Genomic DNA, 21,711 nt, shown 5'->3' on the forward strand with positions numbered 1-21,711 from the left:
GTTTTCATGAAGTTATAACGTTGCCTTATTAATTCCACAGTTGCGTGTTATCATTGTCTTTGCAGCACAGCCTGAAGTTAAATCCATGTGCTATTAGATCTGTGTGTAAATAACCAAGCAAAACATCTTAAATAGCAAATGAAAACAACATGAGGGAGACTAAAACTCAAAAGTCAAACTCATAACTTGTAAAGAAATTATTTGCGTAATTTTCTTTATGAATAAAACTGTGTCTTTTGTATTTTCAGTATCAGTATCTTTTGTTTGCACTGCTTGATATTTGTTTGTAGGGGTGGGGTTTTTTTCAGTGGCATGCAGAGGTGTCAAATCCAGCTTCAGAAAGTAAAAGTCCAGCCACATATTTGTTCCAGCTTCCCAATAAACCAGCTGATTGTAATTAGTTCAGCTCTTCAGGCAGGTGGATGAGCTAATTATTGAGATCACTTGTGTTAGGTGCACAGGTAGAAGCAACACATGGGAGAGGTTTGACTTTCTGAAGCTGGATTTGACACCTCTGGTGGTGTGTTCCATCAGCTAATGATTTTTATTTTTATTTTTTTGGGGGGTCATAGCTCAGCTTGGTGGCAGGATGAGTGAAAACATTAATCCTGTTTGACACCGCAAGAAAGAAGACTAATGTGGTACTAAGACGTCACCTCCATAAGGCTGCAGCATTGCACAACTCAGTGCCTGCTCCTAAATGTAGTCGGTATGAAAATGAGTACAAATTAATGTTACGGTTACAAGGTGTTTTAGCCGTTTTATGTCACCAGCTGCAGATACCACAGCTTGCTTTAAGCAGGAGCCGAGGCTGCTGCTGCTGTCTTTAGCCATTTGGCCTTGCTGAGGACAAGGATCTATTCCCAGCTGGCCGTTCAGGTGCCAAACAGGCATTGAAGTACAGAGTACCAGAGGAGAAACCCAGGGGCAGCTTCTGGCTGGTTGGCAACCTGCTAAAAGTTGTTTCTAATGCGGCTGGCAGGTGCCAAGTCCACTGAGTGGCTCAGCTTAGTGGGTGGTTGTAGTGCCAGTGATGAGACTGTGCTCACACACCACTTACACCACTGTACCACATGAAACGGGAAGGGGCATCATCACACACTGCACTGTAGTCAGATGCAACCATGAGCATTACATGATTACAAAGGTGCCATTAATCTAACTCTGTAACACTTATTTATTGAGAAACACAACTTAATGCTGGAGGTACGTTCTTGTGCGTAAAACTCATTGAGCTTGCTTTTGATGAAATGTTCAGTACCATTCCCAAACTCAAGAACGCTAAAGCTCACTTTGAAATCTGAAAATGTCCTTTAGCCCATCCAAACCTTTTAATCACAATTTTGATCATTGGTATACTTTTAGTCTGTTACTTGGTTAAATGTGCATGAGGAGCTGGTTTTAACCAGTTTTACCACTTACAACAAAGAGATTCAAGTTACAGTATAAGTTACAATATGTCCCGTTATCCCATGGGAAACCAGTAAGAGAAGGCTCTGCGAAATAAGGTCTGCCTTTTGCCATGCCCATAGTTTGCTTTATAATAACTGTTTCAGTCCTTTAATCGGGGTTCTGAACGAAGGGATCTCCTGCGAGAGAGAAGTTCTTTGTAATCCAGGCCTGTTTTTCACTGTGATTTTGAATAAATTTAATCTGAGCAATAGTTTGACTTTGTACTTTAAGGGACAGTATTACAATAAGAACTGGGGTAAAACTAGCAATAGTATATTAAAATAGGTCAGATAAATGAAGCATAATATGCCATTTAAATCCTATGGCTTTGTTTTATTAAATATAGTCATAAATTTTTGGGGATAGTTTTCAGTATTGTTACAAAATTGAAAATCAAAGGTGTTTATACATGTACTTTTTAAAATGTTTATTTAGCATTTTTGATCAAAAGCCAAAACACCTGCACATCACTTACAAAGTGTACAGAATAGTGAAAGTGCAATCAAAATACATAAATGTGCCACAGCCTGAGCCTTCAGAAATACCCAACACCAATATGCCAATCATAGGCCCTCCAAAATTCTAAGTTTAAATTAACAAAAAAAAAAAAACATGCTCCCATGACAATCATTTCAATCAGGTCCAGTATCTTCAAAGATCTAAGATAAAAAAAAATACATGGTTGCCACACTTTCAGAACCCATCCGCCCTCCGTCGAAGACTAAACCTGATTTTTTTTTTCCAAGTTTGAAGAAAAAAAAAATGACATCTTTCAACCATAAAGAAATAGATGGGGAACGTGGAACTTTCCAGGATAATAATATTCTGCGACATGCTAGCAATAAGGTAAAAGCAATTACGTCCATCTGTGAGTTAGAAAGGGACACCGTGTGGACTCTATTTTTTCTATTATTGGAATTTCAAAAACAGCTATCTTAACCAGCCCACCTACAGTACCATCACGGGCCACTAGTAGGCTCTCAACAATACATTGGGAAACTCTGGGCTGTATTTATTTAATTAAATTATTCTTACTTTCATCTGCCCCAGTTACTTTTTAATGGCCACACCAAAGCAAATCTGTCTTGAGAACCACTGCTCAGTCCTAAAAATCTCATTTAATAAACACCAAAACCAAGGTTAGCCTGTTAGCAGAGCTTGTCGGTAAGATGCTAACAGCATTAACAGTTCTATCAATAGCTTGAAGAAATTAAGTCAAGTTAATCCACTTTTACTCAGGAAATAAGCAGGTCATAATTTTTAATGACCACATCAAAGCAAAACTGTTATGAGAACCACGACTCAGCCCCCGAACGCTATGATTTCATTAACATCTGAACTGAGGTTAGCCTGTTAGCTGAGTCTGTTGTGGTATTAAGGTTTCATTAGTCCTGCTCAGATCATCCATGGTCTCATTTACGCTCCACCTCTTCACCCATATATAGATGTGTACAAACACACACACTCAGAGGTACAGACAGACATATGTTAGATGTGCATGTGTGCATTATTGTTATTTTATTAGAAGGTACACTGAATGTTAGTAGAAACATGTTTCAGTGCCATCTTGAGAAGGAGTGAATTTAACAGACTCAACCACCAGACTGCCGTAAAACATCTTTCACGTGATCACGGTGATGCACCACAGCTTTGAAGTCCATTTTTCTGGTCAGAGGGAGATGAATTCCAATGAACACATTTCCATTCCACTTTCATCTCTTGACTAGTGAAATTGAATTTTCAGAAGAGTAGGGGGGGAAAAAAAACACCTTCCCAAATTACGGTTTCTTGAAGGGGTTGGGACGGGCATTCATTGGCGTGAGAGATGCACATTTAATTGAATCCATCATCATGCGATGAGAACAGAAACACTGAATACAGTTAGAATTTGGCTGACATTTCCACTTTGACAGCAGAGCCCACATTTAGCTGCAACTTGATTTATGCTGTCTGTGTTCTGTAATCGCTCAGCCATTATAGGTATTAAGGCTGTGTGAGCTCACAAAGAAGCATGTCGTTTTGTGTTCCCCTGGAACTGGCTTTTAGTATCGCATATGTGGAGAGAAGCTGGAATGAGATGCAGAATGCATGCTTCTTTGGCAAAATGCTGTGATGTTTTCCAGAGATAGTCCATTCTTTTTCAGAAAATGGTTTTATAATTTAAACTGCTTAATGCGACATCAGCTATTTTCGACACATTCGAATTTGCTTTTAAACACATTGAAATATCCGCACGTTAACACTGTGGTTAAAGCATGTGTTGTGATGTTATTCCCCATCCTTCTGTTTGATATTAATTGCACCATATATATATACGTATATACACTCAACAAAAATATAAACGCAACACTTTTGGTTTTGCTCCCATTTTGTATGAGATGAACTCAAAGATCTAAAACTTTTTCCACATACACAATATCACCATTTCCCTCAAATGTTGTTCACAAACCAGTCTAAATCTGTGATAGTGAGCACTTCTCCTTTGCTGAGATAATCCATCCCACCTCACAGGTGTGCCATATCAAGATGCTGATTAGACACCATGATTAGTGCACAGGTGTGCCTTAGACTGCCCACAATAAAAGGCCACTCTGAAAGGTGCAGTTTTATCACACAGCACAATGCCACAGATGTCGCAAGATTTGAGGGAGCGTGCAATTGGCATGCTGACAGCAGGAATGTCAACCAGAGCTGTTGCTCGTGTATTGAATGTTCATTTCTCTACCATAAGCCGTCTCCAAAGGCGTTTCAGAGAATTTGGCAGTACATCCAACCAGCCTCACAACCGCAGACCACATGTAACCACACCAGCTCAGGACCTCCACATCCAGCATGTTCACCTCCAAGATCGTCTGAGACCAGCCACTCGGGACAGCTGCTGAAACAATCGGTTTGCATAACCAAAGAATGTCTGCACAAACTGTCAGAAACCGTCTCAGGGAAGCTCATCTGCATGCTCGTCGTCCTCATCGGGGTCTCGACCTGACTCCAGTTCGTCGTCGTAACCGACTTGAGTGGGCAAATGCTCACATTCATTGGCATTTGGCACGTTGGAGAGGTGTTCTCTTCACGGATGAATCCCGGTTCACACTGTCCAGGGCAGATGGCAGACAGCGTGTGTGGCGTCGTGTGGGTGAGCGGTTTTCTGATGTCAATGTTGTGGATCGAGTGGCCCATGGTGGCGGTGGGGTTATGGTATAGGCAGGCATCTGTTATGGACGAAGAACACAGGTGCATTTTATTGATGGCATTTTGAATGCACAGAGATACCGTGACAAGATCCTGGGGCCCATTGTTGTGCCAACATCCAAGAACATGCACGGCCCCATGTTGCAAGGATCTGTACACAATTCTTGGAAGCTGAAAATGTCCCAGTTCTTGCATGGCCGGGATACTCACCGGACATGTCACCCATTGAGCATGTTTGGGATGCTCTGGACCGGCGTATACGACAGCGTGTACCAGTTCCTGCCAATATCCAGCAACTTCGCACAGCCATTGAAGAGGAGTGGACCAACATTCCACAGGCCACAATTGACAATCTGATCAACTCTATGCAAAGGAGATGTGTTGCACTGCATGAGGCAAATGGTGGTCACACCAGATACTGACTGGTATCCCCCCCAATAAAACAAAACTGCACCTTTCAGAGTGGCCTTTTATTGTGGACAGTCTAAGGCACACCTGTGCACTAATCATGGTGTCTAATCAGCATCTTGATATGGCACACCTGTGAGGTGGGATGGATTATCTCAGCAAAGGAGAAGTGCTCACTATCACAGATTTAGACTGGTTTGTGAACAATATTTGAGGGAAATGGTGATATTGTGTATGTGGAAAAAGTTTTAGATCTTTGAGTTCATCTCATACAAAATGGGAGCAAAACCAAAAGTGTTGCGTTTATATTTTTGTTGAGTGTGTGTGTGTGTGTGTGTGTGTGTGTGTGTGTGTTTAAAGCTACAGTGTGTACGTTTTAGGGGTGTTTAGGAGCAGAAATGTAATGTGGCATTCAAAACCATCTATTCATTAGTGTATAATTTACCTGCAACAACAAATCAAAGGGGAGGTGATGGTCTAGTGGTTAAGCATTGGGCTTGAGACCAGAGGATCCTTAGTTCAAATCCCAGCCTGACCGGAAAATCACTAAGGGCCCTTGGGTAAGGTCCTTAATCCCCTAGTTACTGCGTGTGAATGGGTGAATGTGAGGCATCATTGTAAAGCGCTTTGAGCATCTGATACAGATGGAAAAGCACTATATAAATGCTGTCCATTTACTCTTTTTTTTTTCCATGATCTAGGAATGTGCTCTTCATAGCTACTTGGGAGTGGGAGGCCACCATGTTGCGCTGGCACGTTGATACAGTAGCCCATATTGGGCATAGATAGGCTGGATTTCCACATTATACTTTTTGTGTTTTGTCCCATATCTGTCACATTTTTGCTCCGTCCTTCACATGCTTGTTGCAGTATGTGTGGGTGATTCTTTAACTACAGGCACTATTGGCCTTGTAAATGTAATTTCCACCACACCATTCCCTTACAATATAAAGGGCCTTGGGGCAACTGTTTGTTGGGATTTGGCGCTATATACATGTGTTCTGATGTCACTGTTTATCTCCATAGAAACTACCCAAACAATACAAACTGTTTAAAGGGACATTACATGTTGTGTGGGACAACTACATTTTGTTTAAAAAAAAATCACAACAGTTGTATGACATTGAATACCCCAATTATGTTTTGATTATTTCACTGATATTTTAAAACATTAGAAAAAACATTTCTTTACCATTCATTTTTATCATTGAAGGTCAAAAGTCTGGGTGTGGGACAAGCACAAAACGGCAGTATTTGCATATAATGATGCTGAAAAAAGGTGAAAAAGTCATCATAGACTACTAGAACAAATTTCTTAACACACTTTCATTGTAAAGATAACTATAAAAGTGTGAAATTTCCCCTTTTTTCTGTTTTTCATACAACATGATCAAAGGACATAATAATGCCCGTAGTCTAAGAATCACCCGTGTACAGAAGTGGTGGTAGAAAGAGAAAGAGAGAAGAGGGAAATTTATACCTGACATTGAATGGATCAGGGAGGGTGTGAGTGCAAAATGAATCATAGATGATTTTTGGAGTAAAGAGAGTGCAACCGAGATTATTTGTCAGTCACATAAGTAACTATTCCACCACCACTTTGAACCTCCTTTGTGTTGTGCCGCAACTTCTTTTTCTCATGTTTTGTTGTATTCATTTATTTATTTTAAGATTCATGACAACAGGGCATGATGATGTGACTGCTGATGGATCTGATTGGCCATTCAGCTGTGGTTCAACTCCAATATCCATCAAAACATAACCGGTGCCTATGTGCTGCACAGCAGTATGTTCTGCTACAACTGAACCCTATTGCTGAAACCTATAGTTGAAAAGGAAGCATCACTCTTTCAGCTCTGCACGTATCAGACGCAATGGCTAATAAACTCAGGCCATCATAGATCACTTTGAGGAGACCTCCAGATAAAATTTTATAAAATTGTATATCTTCAAAACATGTAAAACATCACTCGCATAGGTCTATTGTGTCACCTGTAAAAACTAATATTAGTTACAGGGTTATATATATACGAGGGTAGGCTGAAAAGTTCTAAGGCTCACTACTATACAGTTAATGCATTAACTGCATCATTGTTCTGAGCTTTGTCAGAATCATCCTTACCCCACAAAGTGAGATCTTGCATGAAATCCCAGACCGAGGGAGATTGACAGTCATCTTGTGTTTCTTCCACTTTCTAATAAATAATTATAACAGTTGTCTTCTACCAAGTTGCTTGCCTGTTGTCCTGTAGTCCATCCCAGCCTTGTGCAGGTCTACGGTTTTGTTCCTGGTGTCCTTAGACAGCTCTTTGGTCTTGGCTATGGTGGACAGGTTAGAGTATGATTGATTGAGTGTGTGAACAGGTGTCTTTTATACAGGTAACAAGTTCAAACAGGTGCAATTAATACATGTAAAGAGTGCAGAATAAGAGGGCTTCTTAAAGAAAAATTAACAGGTCTGTGTGAGCCAGAATTCTTTCTGGTTGGTAGGTGTTCAAATACTTATTTGCAGCAGTAACATACAAATAAATTATTAAAAAAATCATACATTGTGATTTCCGGATTTTTTTTTTTTTTTTTTAAGATCATGTCTCACAGTGGACATGCACCTAAGATGAAAATTTCAGACCCCTCCGTGATCTCTAAGTGGGAGAACTTGCAAAACCGCAGGGTGTTCAAATACTTATTTTCTTCACTCTGTGTGTGTGCGTATATATATAAGGTCTGTTAGAAAAGTATCCGACCTTTTTAATTTTTTCAAAAACGACAGGTAATTCCTAATAACTACATTTCTGCTTTAGGTAAGTTTTGCCAGGTTTGTAAAATTGATAAAAGCATGCCATCACATTTTTCTTTTTAATAATTTCCATGACAGGATTTTTCCCTTTTTCACTTTGCAGATATGAAGCATACAAAGGAGCCAGAGTGCTTGGACAACAGAATTTGTCCAGAAAGTTCAGAGAAACAGGAAGAAGAGGAGGAGGAAGTGGAAAAAAAGGCAGTTGTAGGGCACAGAGCCAGACGGGAGCGTTGTCAGGGCAGCAGCACTGCCACGATGTGCCAGGTGTGCAGCATACAGCTGAACTCCAGTGCACAGGCCCAGATCCACTACAGGGGCAAGACCCACAAGAGGAGGCTACGGCGCCTGGTGAAGGCTGCAAGTGCAGGTAGGTGCACACTGACTCCAGTTTCTCAGCAGCTCCCTGCTAATTTGTCTTACTGAGAATACCCGACTTGTTATTAGTATGGCGTCACTGAATAAAAATCAATTATAGGTGGCAAAATAGTAAAGTAAGTCCCTTCAACTTTTCCCTTGTGGTTGCCACAGCAAATCCAAGGTGGATCTGCATGTTAATTTGGCACAAGTTTTACATCAGGTGCCCTTTTTGACACAACTCCACATTACATGGAGAATAGGCAGGGGTGGACTTAAACCTGGAACCTTCCACACTGGAAACAGGCGCACTGAACCGCTTGGCCACCATACTAATTGAAAGTATTGCAATGGATGTCACACAACTTTACTGAAAATGAGACGTTTACGTTTATGGCTGTGCTACAGAAGTTGGTGGTGTGAAGTTGAATGCTCCTGTGGACATGAAGACAGTAAGGGTTGTGGTGATGCCACATTTGTCTGCCATGACCTTGACTTTCACCCAAACGATTGACCTCTGGCTGGCCTTGACATGGTAATTTTAGGAAACCAGCACTGAAAAAAGAATAGTTGAACCAGCTTTAAAAAAAAGTCTTACAATTGGCAAAACCTGAATGAATTAAGTTGTTTGAACTTCATTTTGTAAGTTAGAGTTGATCTAACTTGCTAACCTAAGTTCAGGCAACTTAATTTATTCAGGTTTTACCAATTGTAAGGCTTTTTAAGGTGGTTCTTTTTTTCAGTGTAAGTGTGTGCCACATTTGGTCCAAATTTAGTTTAAAATCAAATACCTTGACCTTTGCCTAAATGAGTTTTTTGAAGTGGGCGGTCAACCTTCGTCGACATATCAAGTTTGGTAGAAATCAGCGGCAAAATGACGTGAGGACTGGGCCAATAGACAGACAGACATGACCTTGGCCAAAATGGTTAAACTTAAAATTTGACATTGCCATGCAATATCAGAATCCACCCCCATATGCATGCCATGTGTGGTACAAATCAGAGTGTAAAACTTAAATTTTAACCTTTGACCATAATGGTTGACCTTTAGTATATTTGATCTCACCTGGGAAAATTCCAGAAGCCACACTGTATGTTTGCCACCTGTGGTGGGGATCGGAGTGAAAATTTTTTATCTCTGATCCGATGACCTTGACCTCTTCCCAAACAAACCCTTTATGGGCAATTCGGTTAAGTGTGACGTAACACATCACATGATTTTCAACTTCCGGGTCCAAACAAAAAAAGTGCTCTTTGTCAGATGTTTGTGATTGTTGGTTGTCTGCATCAGCTGAACTTCTTTTGAAGCTAAGACCTCGCAGGCAGAGTTCTCGGATGTGCAACCGAGTCAACAGGACAGAAACATCACCAGAGCTGTCGTTTTATAGATTCCCAGCCGATGACAAACAGAAGTGGCTACAACTGATCAGGTAGGCCCCCTACCCTGGCCTTTTTGTTTTGTTTGCTGGCGCTGTAGCGGCTGTACCGACCATTTATGAAATGAATCTCGTCAATTTACATAACCATAAGTGTTTTGATGGACCCGGAAACAGATTTATCACATAATGCGTTACATCGGAGCTTAACAGTCCCAAGATCTGGGAGGAGGAGGAGGAAGGAACAGACAGACAGACAGACAGACAGACAAACAAATCAGCAGAATTCAGTACAATTTTAAATTAATTACTTAGCTTAATACTCAGATACCAAAACACTCGATCGTCTTTGAATGAGTTGTTTTAAAAAAAACACTGCTGATGTAACATTTATTGTAAAGCTGCAAAAGGAATAACCATGCAAAAACCTAAACTTGAATTCATAAAAGTATCATCAGCCTTTATTTTTGATGACGACAGAGAAATATGGGGGCGCATACATTTTCATAACCTTATTCATAAATAGTTCTGGATCATTTTTGTCTCTGTATGGTGATCGGACTGCAGTGGTCACTATAACTTTAAAAAATCTCTGAGCCATGAAGTGATATCATGCATTCAGTTTACATTTGCAGATCTGAAAGGTCTCAGCTCCATTTCCATTTTGTGCACACCTGTTTTGATGATGGGCCATTAATCACCTTCATTTACTGCCACCTGTGTCCGTCTGCAACGCTGTCCGACTTGATTAGTCAACAATAGAAACAGAAATTCCTCTAACGACCAACTGGCCAATAAGATGGCGTGTTTTAATGTTGATTTATGATACTGCATTTACTCAAACACAGTGCATGAGGTTCAGTGAACAGCACAACCATTATTAAATTTATCTCTCATCACTACCTCATTTTGTTATCATCAGCATATTATTGATATTTTCCATGTCAGATAATAGGTTTTTCAGATCGTCACTCATGCTTAAAAGTAAAACTGAAGTCAGCTTGTTCATTTTTATGTGTCCTCCCTGAGGGGATAGAACAAAAGTTGTAAATAGATATACATAGTACATATTTTAATTTCACTTGCCAAAAAGGCTGTGGATGCTCACCAGCATCCACCCACACCTTGCTGTCTTTAAGTTTTTGATAAGCCTTCTGGAAATGATCAAATTTACCAACCTAAATCAATTCCACTGCATCACTGAAGTGGAGTAAATTTTGTCATTTGGCATTGGTGTCTTGGTGGCTTCCTTTACTGGATCTGGATGTTTCACAGTCACTCGATTTTCAAGAACTGCCTACTTTCAACAGATTTACCACACAGACACAAACTGTGTGTCTGTATGATTGATGTAAATGAAGTCTAAGACTATTCAGTGACTCAGAAATGTTCATGTATCCATCTCCTAACTTGACTACACATTGAAACGTGATTAACAATAACACTTATATTTAGTTTCTCCGTAATTACTAGATGATTAGGGTGACGTTTTGTTAAATCTCTTGAATTAAAGTTGAAGGTTGGCATTGCAATCATATATTGGCTGGTGCATTTTAGCTCCGTTGTGGTGGTCTACAGAGACAGAATTACAAAAATTGTCACTGTCCAAATGGGACCTGACTTTAACTATATAAATCAGACTTTTGCAGTTATATAATCTGTTGTTTGTAATTGTGTACGAGTGTTGGCATTTGTGCCGCAACCCCCTCAAAACATTTGTTGGTATTTTTGTCAAACTGTAGTTGATTGTGTCACGATTTAGCCCTGATCGGGCCTTTGATTCTATTTTTGTCTCTTTCTTTTTATCACCATCTGCTGAAGCTTTAATTTACTAGTTGCTTTATTTTTGTCGTGTTTATTCTCTGTTCTATTTTGCTTTGTCACTTTGTTTCTTTGTTACTTTTTATTCTTTGGCCATAGTTTAGTTCCGTTCTAGTTTTGTTCACCCGGTGTAGCCGACCGAACGGTCACCCCTGATGACGCGGTTCACAGATTCGTTTCTGCTTCAAACTGCACTCCAGTCATCATCTATCTCAGTGACAGATATCTGAAGCTTTTGAACAACAATCATTTCCACATAAATTCAGCATTATTTCATCATAAAAGGTGGCAGAAGCGATCAGAGTGCCGCGGCTAAACGAGCTGCTAGCTGATGCGTTCACTGCGCGTCGGACATTTCAGTGTCACAAAATTTCACCTCATTTCTGCTTAAAACGGCCTTTAGAATGATTTAAGAGGGTTTACCTTTATCATCTGATGGTTAATCCCATTAATCCAGTTGATTGCTTTGAGTGAAGAGACCCCGTCTCACACATGCTGCTGTGGTCCGAAATGACGCATGCATAGATGCAAGAGGTGGACCAATTTTTAGGGGCGGACCGTTCGGCCTGCTACACTGGTTTGTGTTTTCATTGTTTATCATTAGTCTATCCTTGTTTTTGTTCTTCTCTTATGTGATATTGTCTGTTATGCTTTTTAATCGGATTTTGTTTTCTGTTATCATGTAGTCTCTGTTTTACTTATAGTTTGTTTAGTCACTTTGTTTTCTTAGTACGTTCCAGTTCAGTTTAGTCTTAGTGTTTATTTTCCCATTATTCTCTGATGAGTTCCTGTGTAGTTTATCTTTGTTTATTATCTTTTGGTTCACTTTTCTATTCTCATGTTCATGCCCTGTTCATTCCGGTTCATAGATGTATTATATTCTGTCCGCGGTTTCTGTTTGATCTTTGTTCTCTGTTTTCCTCATGCCCATATTATTCTCACTCAGTGCCACTGCACTTGCCACGTTTCTTCGTCTCTCACTTTGATGCTGTCTGTTTTGTGTTTTCATTCATTCACGCTCTTGGCACCTGTTCACGTGTCTTTTCATCACTCCACCTTGTGTTGTCGTCCCTCACTATCTTGCACAGTGCAAAATCTTTGTCCTCCAAAAAGTCCCTTTTCTAGATCATTCACCTCATGTGCATCTTGTTAACTCTTGTCTATTTAAACTCCTCCCAGCCACCACACCTCTGCCAGTTTGTTGTCTTTTGTACACATTCCAGCTCTAGTATTGAGTCCTGTTTTGCCTAGAAGTGTTACTGAATCTTGCTCTGTTTTCCTCGACCATGCCTCTTGCCTCTACCCGGATGTCTGTGTTTGCTCGTGTCACTGAACCCTGCTCGTCCATGACTGTGTATTTGCCTAAACCTGAGTGTACCACTGTGTACTGTACTCGAGCCTGGAATAAAGACCATGATTTTTTTTACACCTAAGCCTAGTCTGGGAGTCTGCATTGCGGGTCCAGCCACTTCAGTTGCCTGGCACCTGCCCTCCATGACAGTTTGGTTCTCAACAAAACATTGTTGGACAAGTTGACCGGGGGAGGGCGGTTGTACCAGAAGCCTGCACACAAGTTTACACATTGCAGCTACCACAGACTGTAAAGAAGGTTTGATGCTAAAGTGGGGTGGTACTGGATTTGCCACATTGGTAGTGCATGACTCCATTGAACTCCTTACCAACTTGTAAAGGGGTCCAGTGAAGGCAAAACCAGTATGACTTGGGCTGGTTGAATGTAGCCTGAACACACCCACCTGTCTCAAAGTTACTAAGCTAGCCAAGGCTAACAAGCTATTTTTGAGTGACTGATTAATGCATATCATTGTGGGCTAAGTGATGGTTCTTATAAGGGGTTGTTTGCGTGTGGATATTAAAAATGATGAACTGTATATCACCTTAGCAACAGTTGCACTGTAAGTGCAACGAACACTGAATGTCTATCAATACATGCAAATTAGTGCCAACTATGTGAACATCCAAATTAAATAATACTAAAATTCCACTTACAGAAAATACAGGAGCACAAACATTTTAGATGGTCTGTTTGTACAATTAAATTAACAGCAAACCAACATATCCCAGATATTTGTATTAAACATTGCTGAAAGCAGCAAGCACACTGCTAGCAGCTGAAATTGAGCACACCCCTAATTATATACATTGCTCAAAAATAGAGGAACACTGTGTTCCCCAAATTATTTTGAGCAGTATATAACTTGATACAATTTAAAATGAGTTACATAAAAATTCACCTTTGTACAGTTGTCATAAATGATGAAACTAGCTATAGAGATCAAGGCTGCAAAGATGTTTATTTATGCTGCAAAGTTGCACATTTTAACATGGGATTCTATGGGGGGTTGACTCATTTTTGAAGCCAGCCTCAAGTCACCATTAGAGGAACTGCAGTTTTTGTTACTTACACAGTGGATTCAGTTTTCAGGTCAGGTTGTTTCTTGATAGGGACTAAGACTTGCCACTCAACTGTTATCATAGCAGCAAAGCAGCTTATAATTTAAGATCATTTTATGTATTTCACAGAATGTGAGGCAGTATGCACAGACTGTAACACTGACCATCAAGCCGCAAAGTAAATGTAGAAGCCCCACTTCACTGGATAAATGCACAACTTCATATTTTACACTTTAATGTACCACATAAAAAAAAGCATTTGCACAAAGTGTGCACAGTTGTTGACTGTGAATATATGAATTATTTTACAACTTGATAGCACTTACATGTCTGACCTGCACAGAGCTGTCTCATTCATTGACAGCTCAGAGGAAAAACCTTGTCAGTCCCTCAGGGTGAAGAGGCTCTTGTTTGTCCACACGATACACAGAGAGATTTCACACCCGCCATGTGTGAACTAAAAACCCTTTGATAGATTGTTAAAGCAATGCACCAAAACATTTCTCAGCCTGTCCAATTAAATTGTTCCTTATGAACAAAAAATGCAATTATACTAACAGCAGGAAATTAGACAACTGCTTTGTTTGACAGTTTTGACTGTTGATATATGTGTCCAAACAGGCTGTATTCTGTACAGCGTACATACAAAAACCTTTTCTGTTTGAGACTTTTGCGCAGGTTTCTTCTTTTTTTTAATCCTTGCCTTCATCTTCATCTGATTCTTCTTTGATTTTTCTTCTTCTTCTTCTTCGCTCTCTTACACACACACACACACACACACACACACACACACACACACACACACACACACACACATAAAATAATGCCAGTATGCTGCCATTGCACAGTGCTCAACAGCATGCCAGGAACACGTTGAAATAGCAACAGGTTTCTGTCTACTTTCACACTGTATCAGTGACTTATTTGTTATGTCTCTCAGATAAATCCCACAATTTAAGCACAACATTATTAATATTCAGTCAGTAATGATGGTGACGTGATTGTATCAGTGAGCAAATGTCTTGGAAAAGTTATCTTTTATCTCACAGGAAAGCTGGAATAGAAATCTTGAAAAGGAGATTTGCCAAAAACTTTGCCCTCATATCTGCTTTTTCTCATTAAACTTATCTGAAGCTAAGTTTCACAGTAAATCATTGTGACTAAAATTGGATTTCCAGTCGTGATTATATTTTTCCTAAGAACGCTGTTAAAACACACAGCTTAAATCAAACCATAGAAAAACATCATTCTGGGGAGAAGGGAAGTGGCCTAGAACATTTTCTGCACCATTTATAGTAATTTTCCATTTCAGACTGATAATTACAAAAAAAAAGAAAGAATCTGTAAATTTCTCAAATAGTGCTGGGTTGGATGTTGGCCTTGCTTTTATGCTTTCCTGAAGGCTGAATTTATTTATTTATTTTGTCTACAGTGCTGTGCCACTACTACACATATGTCATGCTACTAAAGCTTTTACACACACTCACACATGCACACACTGCATGAGCTGCAAAATGGAACATTTATCAGCTGGAGTTTTGCGTCGCTTGGCCTCGATTCATACAGCAGGGCCGGCTCCTGCTTTTTATGGTCTCACTTAATCCGTCATCAGCGACCATCCTGCAGCAGGTCGCCTTAGCTGGAGGAGGAGATGGTGCTGGCCTTGTCACTGCATGTCGATCTTTTTGACTCCATCTGTGGCAGAATATGACAGGGAATTCCTGGTAGCATTCCAGCAGACCTGGCCATTCAGTATTCACGACAGTTTGTGTCAGGAAAATAGGTGAGGAATGTGTTTGAAACTGTACAAGGACCTGCATCTGGATTTTAGACTCAGTGCAGGGCTCAGCATTGCCATTTGCCCACTGGCTCGATGGCGATTTGGCCTACTGTTGGTACACTACGGGCCAATGCAATTTATAATATAATGCAATGCTAAAATACCTTTGGCCATATGAGCATTGTGTTGTTTATAATTTGCAGCTGTTTAATTAATTATTAAGATTCTGTTGTCTTATGTACAATTTGTACATGTTCAGTAAAGCCCATCAATCAATCAATAAAAAACAATATTTACATTTTAACAGAGACTGCAGGAGGGCTTGCGTGTGCATGTACATGAGCTTTTGACAGGAGTGGAAATTGTGCAAATCAAGAAATATTTGTAGATCACCCTCTATGCATGTGCAGGTATTAATGACACAAATTTAACTCCATAGTAGCTTAGCTTTGGGTTAGTGGAAGTTAGCATGCATGCTGACCTCTGCAAAATATCTTATAAGCCAGAGGTGTTATTAGGTTCCAAAAATAGCATTTTCAGTTTTAGAAGTGTCTCTTTCTGGCTAGCTTTTACATAACATATGAGAAAGGCGTTATTTCTAAGCAAAACCAAAGTGAGGTTAGCAGCTAGGGACACCAGGAAGTGACGACACCACGCTGTTGTCCACTAAATGTTTTAAAAATCCTTCCAGAGGTGTTATCAGGTTACAAAAACAGCATTTTCAGTTTTACAAGTGTTTATTTCTCACTAACATTTACATAATATATCAGAAAGGAGTTATTTGTAGGCAAAAATTAAGCAAAGGTAGCAGCTAGCAACACAAGTGACGTCGCCATGCTCTGTGACATCATATCATAAAAATAGGAACAAAATGTGACATTTTAACCTCTTAAAATACTTCTAACCATAGGTCAAGGTTAGCTATCTTTGAGCTTGTCCAAGGTCTGTGTCCCAAGAATGTTCCCTGTGAATTTGAAGATTCTGGCAGTAATAGGACTGGACCAAAGAGGTTAATAAGAACTAGAGTCTGCAGTTGCACTGAACAGTGTCCCGGTAAGTAGGCGTGGTTGCCATTTTAATTCCGGGCAAGTCAGGAGGCAGCGTCCATAGACGCTCAATTAGTCTCATCAAGAAACAAGTGGAATATGCCAGAAATGTTGCGCATGTTGGCATAATGACAATATTTCCTTCCATAAGCAAGTGGTTTTGGTTATTCTTGTCACTTTGTCCATGGCATTTGGTCAACAAACGTGTATGTTTCCTGCCGTACATGTGTCATCCGAGGAAACTTACTGTATGTCTAGTTGATATTTTCCCCTGCTAGACCGATGTCTAGTTGGAATACTTGTCGTTAGTGATTAAAATTGTTCAACAAGACCAGCGATTTTTTTTTTTTTTTGCACCTTAAATAACCGACCTGCTGCTCAGAGATTATAATGACCCCGCGCTGTGCCACTTAGTCACACTCACACACAGAGATGTGCACCCACACCACTAACTTCATGAATGAAACTTAGTCAAAAACGATAATTGTGTAAAAATGTATTTTATTTATATATATATATATATATATATATATATATATATATATATATATATATATATATATAAATGTATTGTAATGGTTTTAGGAACAGCATTGTGCTGAGCACAGCAGCAGCTCAATTAACAGCGCAGCTGGAACACATCAGATCAACACTTTCAACACTAATATTTGGGAGTGTGTGTGTGTGTGTCAGAGTAAGTTTAATACTTTCCTGACATAATTTAATGTTAATTTTACTGGCTCGATATCCAGGTCAGAATGGCATTTTAACACATATTTTGCGAGTGTTTTTCTGAGTGTTTCAGTCGCGAATCCCCATTGAAAATGCATTAACATCTTTGTCAATATTTTGCCCGGTTAGGAGGTGTCATGTTGCTGTCCATGAAGGTACATTCATGTTTAGTAGGCAACATTGGGAGTGCGAACTCTAGTTCTCATATATAACCTCTTTGGACTGGACACACAGACAGACGGACAGACGAATCGATGAAAAGCCATCGCAATAACTGATGGCCATATTTGATGGCTTCAGGTAAAAATGATGGCCCGCTCGGGCCGCTACAAATATTCACAAAATTCTGTTTATTTTGCCATATTTTCCGGCAGCAACGTCAAATTTCTTCACATCTCCGTATAATCAAACTTCAGCACGTCCGCCATGTTTGTTTTTGTCTCGCACCACACTCCTGCAGAGTCACACGCACACTCCTCTGAGGAAACAAGATTTAAGGTCAAATGGTTTAAGGTAATTGTCCATGCGTGGATTGAACAGATTATTCAAGAGAATATAATTCAGTGCAATTTCCGTCACTTTTTTTTCCCTCCCATCCCTCATCTCCACAATTCCTTATTAATATAGCATATGTCAGAATCCATTAATGCTCCACACCCAAACAGTTGGTGGCGGTAATGCACCATGTTGGTTTACAAACCGCCAATAAACTCCAAAGAAGAAGAAGCGGCACGTGCATTTGACCTTTTCTGTTACCAATCATCAGCAATCATTGTAAACAACTTAAATATAGTGATATTAATATCAGTTACCACCCTCACACTTTCATCCAGACTTGGGACTAGCCTGTGTGTGTTTAAAGCTAGTTTTGAGCAAGTTATCGCTATTACAGTGCGCTATTGAATCCATGCATTTTTGACAAATGAAATGTAAATGTTTCAACGATGAATAACATGTAAATAAGTAATACAAAAAGTTATGTACAAAGTAAGTTCAATCATAAACGTGTTCAAACAAAAAGTGAAATGCAAAAACGTTATAAACTAATGCCAATTTTGTGCAGTCTTGGTGTTCATTTATTGCAGCCTTAGAATGCACCAGATTGCAAGAAATTGCATCAAAATTTTAAAATTTCAGTGGCTGTAGTTTACGTCATGCACATACACCTGGGCCAGTTGAATTTTGGTGGGGCCAGTAACTTCTCAAAGCTACTGGCCGTGTTGGCCAGTGGCAAAAAGTGGTCAATGTCTAGCCCTGCAGTGGTACTTGTTCCTGTTTGGTATTCTGAAGGTTGTGCACTGTTTTTGAGAACATGAGTCACAATTCTGTTTGTGTGTCAATCACTTGGGCTGAAGAGTCAGTAAATATATTTTAATACTTTATGATGCCAAGCAGACTTTTGGTGCTATAACTGTAAAGTGTGCATTAATAGGTTGTGGCTGTTTTGGTTGCTGCTGTTTAATGTTTGTTCAACACAAACAGACTTTGTAAAACCTGTCATTTTCCCCTCTTGTCTCTGCTTTGCTACTTCTACACGTTGTTGACATTGTGTGAGTTCCCTATAATAATAACGTGGTGTCCTATACTCGCTAAGCACTGTGGAAAAGTATTAAACACCCTGGTGATTCTGTACAAATGTAGTTGTGTATAAAATACCATATGCTCATTATAAATTGTTATATTAAGAAGCTTTTTACATCTTAGATTTATTAATAAAAAAAATCTGTTTTAGATTTTTTTTTTTTTTTTTTTTTTTTTTTTTTTTGCACTGTGCTCATTGACAGATTTCATTTAATGAGTCAATAATGAGAAAGAAGTCATGAAAGGAAAAACTGAGCGAGAAGGATCGGCACCAAGACCCATGTATTTTCCCCATTAGTATGTCAGAAAGCAATTAATTCAGAAAACCATTCAGTGTTTCACAAACTAATAATAACAATAATAATTATTATTATTAGTAATAGTAATAGTAATAGTAGTAGTAGTAGTTTTTTATTTATATTGCACCTTAGCATCATACAAATAAAGTGCTTCACAACGAATGAAATGTAATAAAAACAACATAATACCAAAATTTTTAAATAATCAAGTAAAAAATAAGATCACATTTAAAAAACTACCAATAAAAAGTTCCCACTAAATAAGGATAGTCTCTCACCGGGCTATGTTGGGGAGTAGTTGGAGACAATTTGCGACAAAACACACTAATTAGTGACAGTTTTTCAGTTAGAATCTCACTCCGTTGGTACTTAGAACATGTCGCCCAAATGTCACATGGACTAGCGGTGAAAATAAGGCCAAAAATCTCAAATAGTTTACATACATATTGAGTGAGTGCTGCTTAAATGATGCACAGACTGCACAGTTGCAAGGATCTTGCTGATTTTCATGTGAATCCTGTGCGGCACCCGCACACTGAAATGACGACACAACTGTGAAGAAAGTAGTCAGGATGGCTGTGGGCTGCTATAATGCTGCTATTATGTGAAAAGAGACTGTGGAAATAACCCCGACTGTCGCCACAGAAAGCAGAACCCTGCAAATAATAACAATAATGAAAAGCCTAGTGTGGCTCCACAGAGGAGAAAAAAAGGAAGAAAAGTGTGAATGTCAGCGCATCCACCAACTTGAATGTTGTCCAGAGTGACAGCCCGCTGCGTCTCGACAATACAGTATATAAAATTGCTGAGGAAAACGCAATAAAACATTAAACTTATTTCCTTTGTGGTCCTCAATAAAAATCAAATAAAAGAATATATACAGATTTCTTGCATCATCTTCCTCCTCCACACAGGTGTGATCCAGCCCACTGCCCCTGCGTGCACAGCCCAGTCAATGCATAAAACTTACTTCCATTGTGGTTCTCAAAAAACAAAACAAAAAGTCTAAATCTGGATCGCGCTGTGCCTCATCCACCGGACAGGACTCCTGCAGCATGCTGACCGTGCATGCACGACGGGTCGGAGCCACCCCAGCTGCAGAGCCACGTGGCTGGAGTCTGCTGGACTTGCTCATTGAACAGGAAGAGCATGTCATCAACCCTTCACAAGTCGTCTCAAATGTTGTGCACTTTCTGACTCATGGAAACAAAATTCAGAAGGGTTCAAGACACCTGTGAGGACTGTGAATACGTATTTCGTAAATGATAGGACTGAATTGGGCAATGATTCAGAATTTCAAAATATTATGATTGTGAGGGGACACCAGCCCCCGGCCTGACCCCTGATTCCTGGCTACACCTCTGAGTGTGCTTGTGACCTTTGCACAGTACTGTTTAATAGAAGTAAACACATGAAAGCATGCGACAGCCCGGCTCCAGGCATGCGTTTGCACATTCATTAGAATGCAGCATCCCAATATAAAGTGTAAAACTGTCAGTGTTGGTCAACGTTCCATTTCTGTGCTGCACTTATTAAAGTGGACAAGGAGTCAGCAAGGAGCACAGAGGGTGAATACTAGAAGTGTGCACAGGCTGCAGTGCATGTGTGTTGACAATGTTTTTGTGGCATTGGACTGTGAGGATAATTGTTTATTTGAAGTGATTATTGTGACTGTGCATGGAATAACAATGTAAAGTAGGCTTGTTGTCTCTGCCTGGGCAAAGAACCTGTGTGTTGTCCCGACGAATCCCTTTTTGGAGTAATACTTTTAGTTCAGTAAAAGCCACTGTTAAAATCTGATCACACAAAATTTTCTTTTGCTACTTGTAAAGACAGAATGACTGCTGTGCTTAATGTGTTCTAATTCAAGGTTTCATTCAGGGTAGATGTGTTTTAAAGTGATGTCAAATGCTTTATTCACACATAAAATGGATTGTTAATATTGATCAGTCAACATCACCAACTCTCTCTCTCTCTCGCGCTTTCTAAAAATGCCATGTAATTAGCTCTGTTTATTTTTATTGCTGTGTTAAATACACACATTACAAGTACCCAAGTGATTTTGTTCAATAAATGTATTGTTTCGTTTTATTTTTACATTATTAGTATGCCAGGAAAAGACAAAGCTAATATTTTCTACCTACATTTTCTTTTCTTTTTTTTAACAAAGAAACCAACAGACCTCACTCACTCACTCACTTTCAACCGCTTACCCCAATTAAGGGTCATGGGGGGCTGGAGCAGTCATAGAGCATGAGGCGGGGTGCACCCTGGACAGGACACCAGTCTGTCACAGGGCCATATATAGAGAAGAAACACATGCACACTTGCATGCACACCTACAGACAATTTAAAGTTTCCAGTCCAACTAACCTGCATGTCTTTGGATGTGGGAGGAAGCTAGAGCACCCGGAGAGAACCCTCGCAAACATGGGGAGAACATGCAAACTCCACACAGAAA

The 21,711-nt window shown here is 39.7% G+C and overlaps 1 protein-coding gene across 4 annotated transcripts in view; it reads left to right on the plus strand.

Moving 5' to 3' along the window:
• The window catches only part of LOC117531028 (zinc finger protein 385C-like), a 117,639-nt gene that overhangs the window by 41,486 nt on the left and 54,442 nt on the right, over positions 1–21,711 (plus strand). For 3 of the 4 annotated variants that reach the window (XM_034194029.1, XM_034194032.1, XM_034194031.1), the window contains exon 2: positions 7,950–8,216. In XM_034194029.1, the coding sequence (XP_034049920.1) occupies positions 7,952–8,216 (265 nt within the window). In that variant the 5' untranslated portion in view covers positions 7,950–7,951. Of the gene's footprint in view, positions 1–7,913; positions 8,217–21,711 lie in introns of those variants that run through there. The other variant, XM_034194030.1, reaches the window with a different exon arrangement.

This window comes from Thalassophryne amazonica, chromosome 18, assembly GCF_902500255.1.
Source record: "Thalassophryne amazonica chromosome 18, fThaAma1.1, whole genome shotgun sequence".
Lineage (NCBI taxonomy): Eukaryota > Metazoa > Chordata > Actinopteri > Batrachoidiformes > Batrachoididae > Thalassophryne > Thalassophryne amazonica.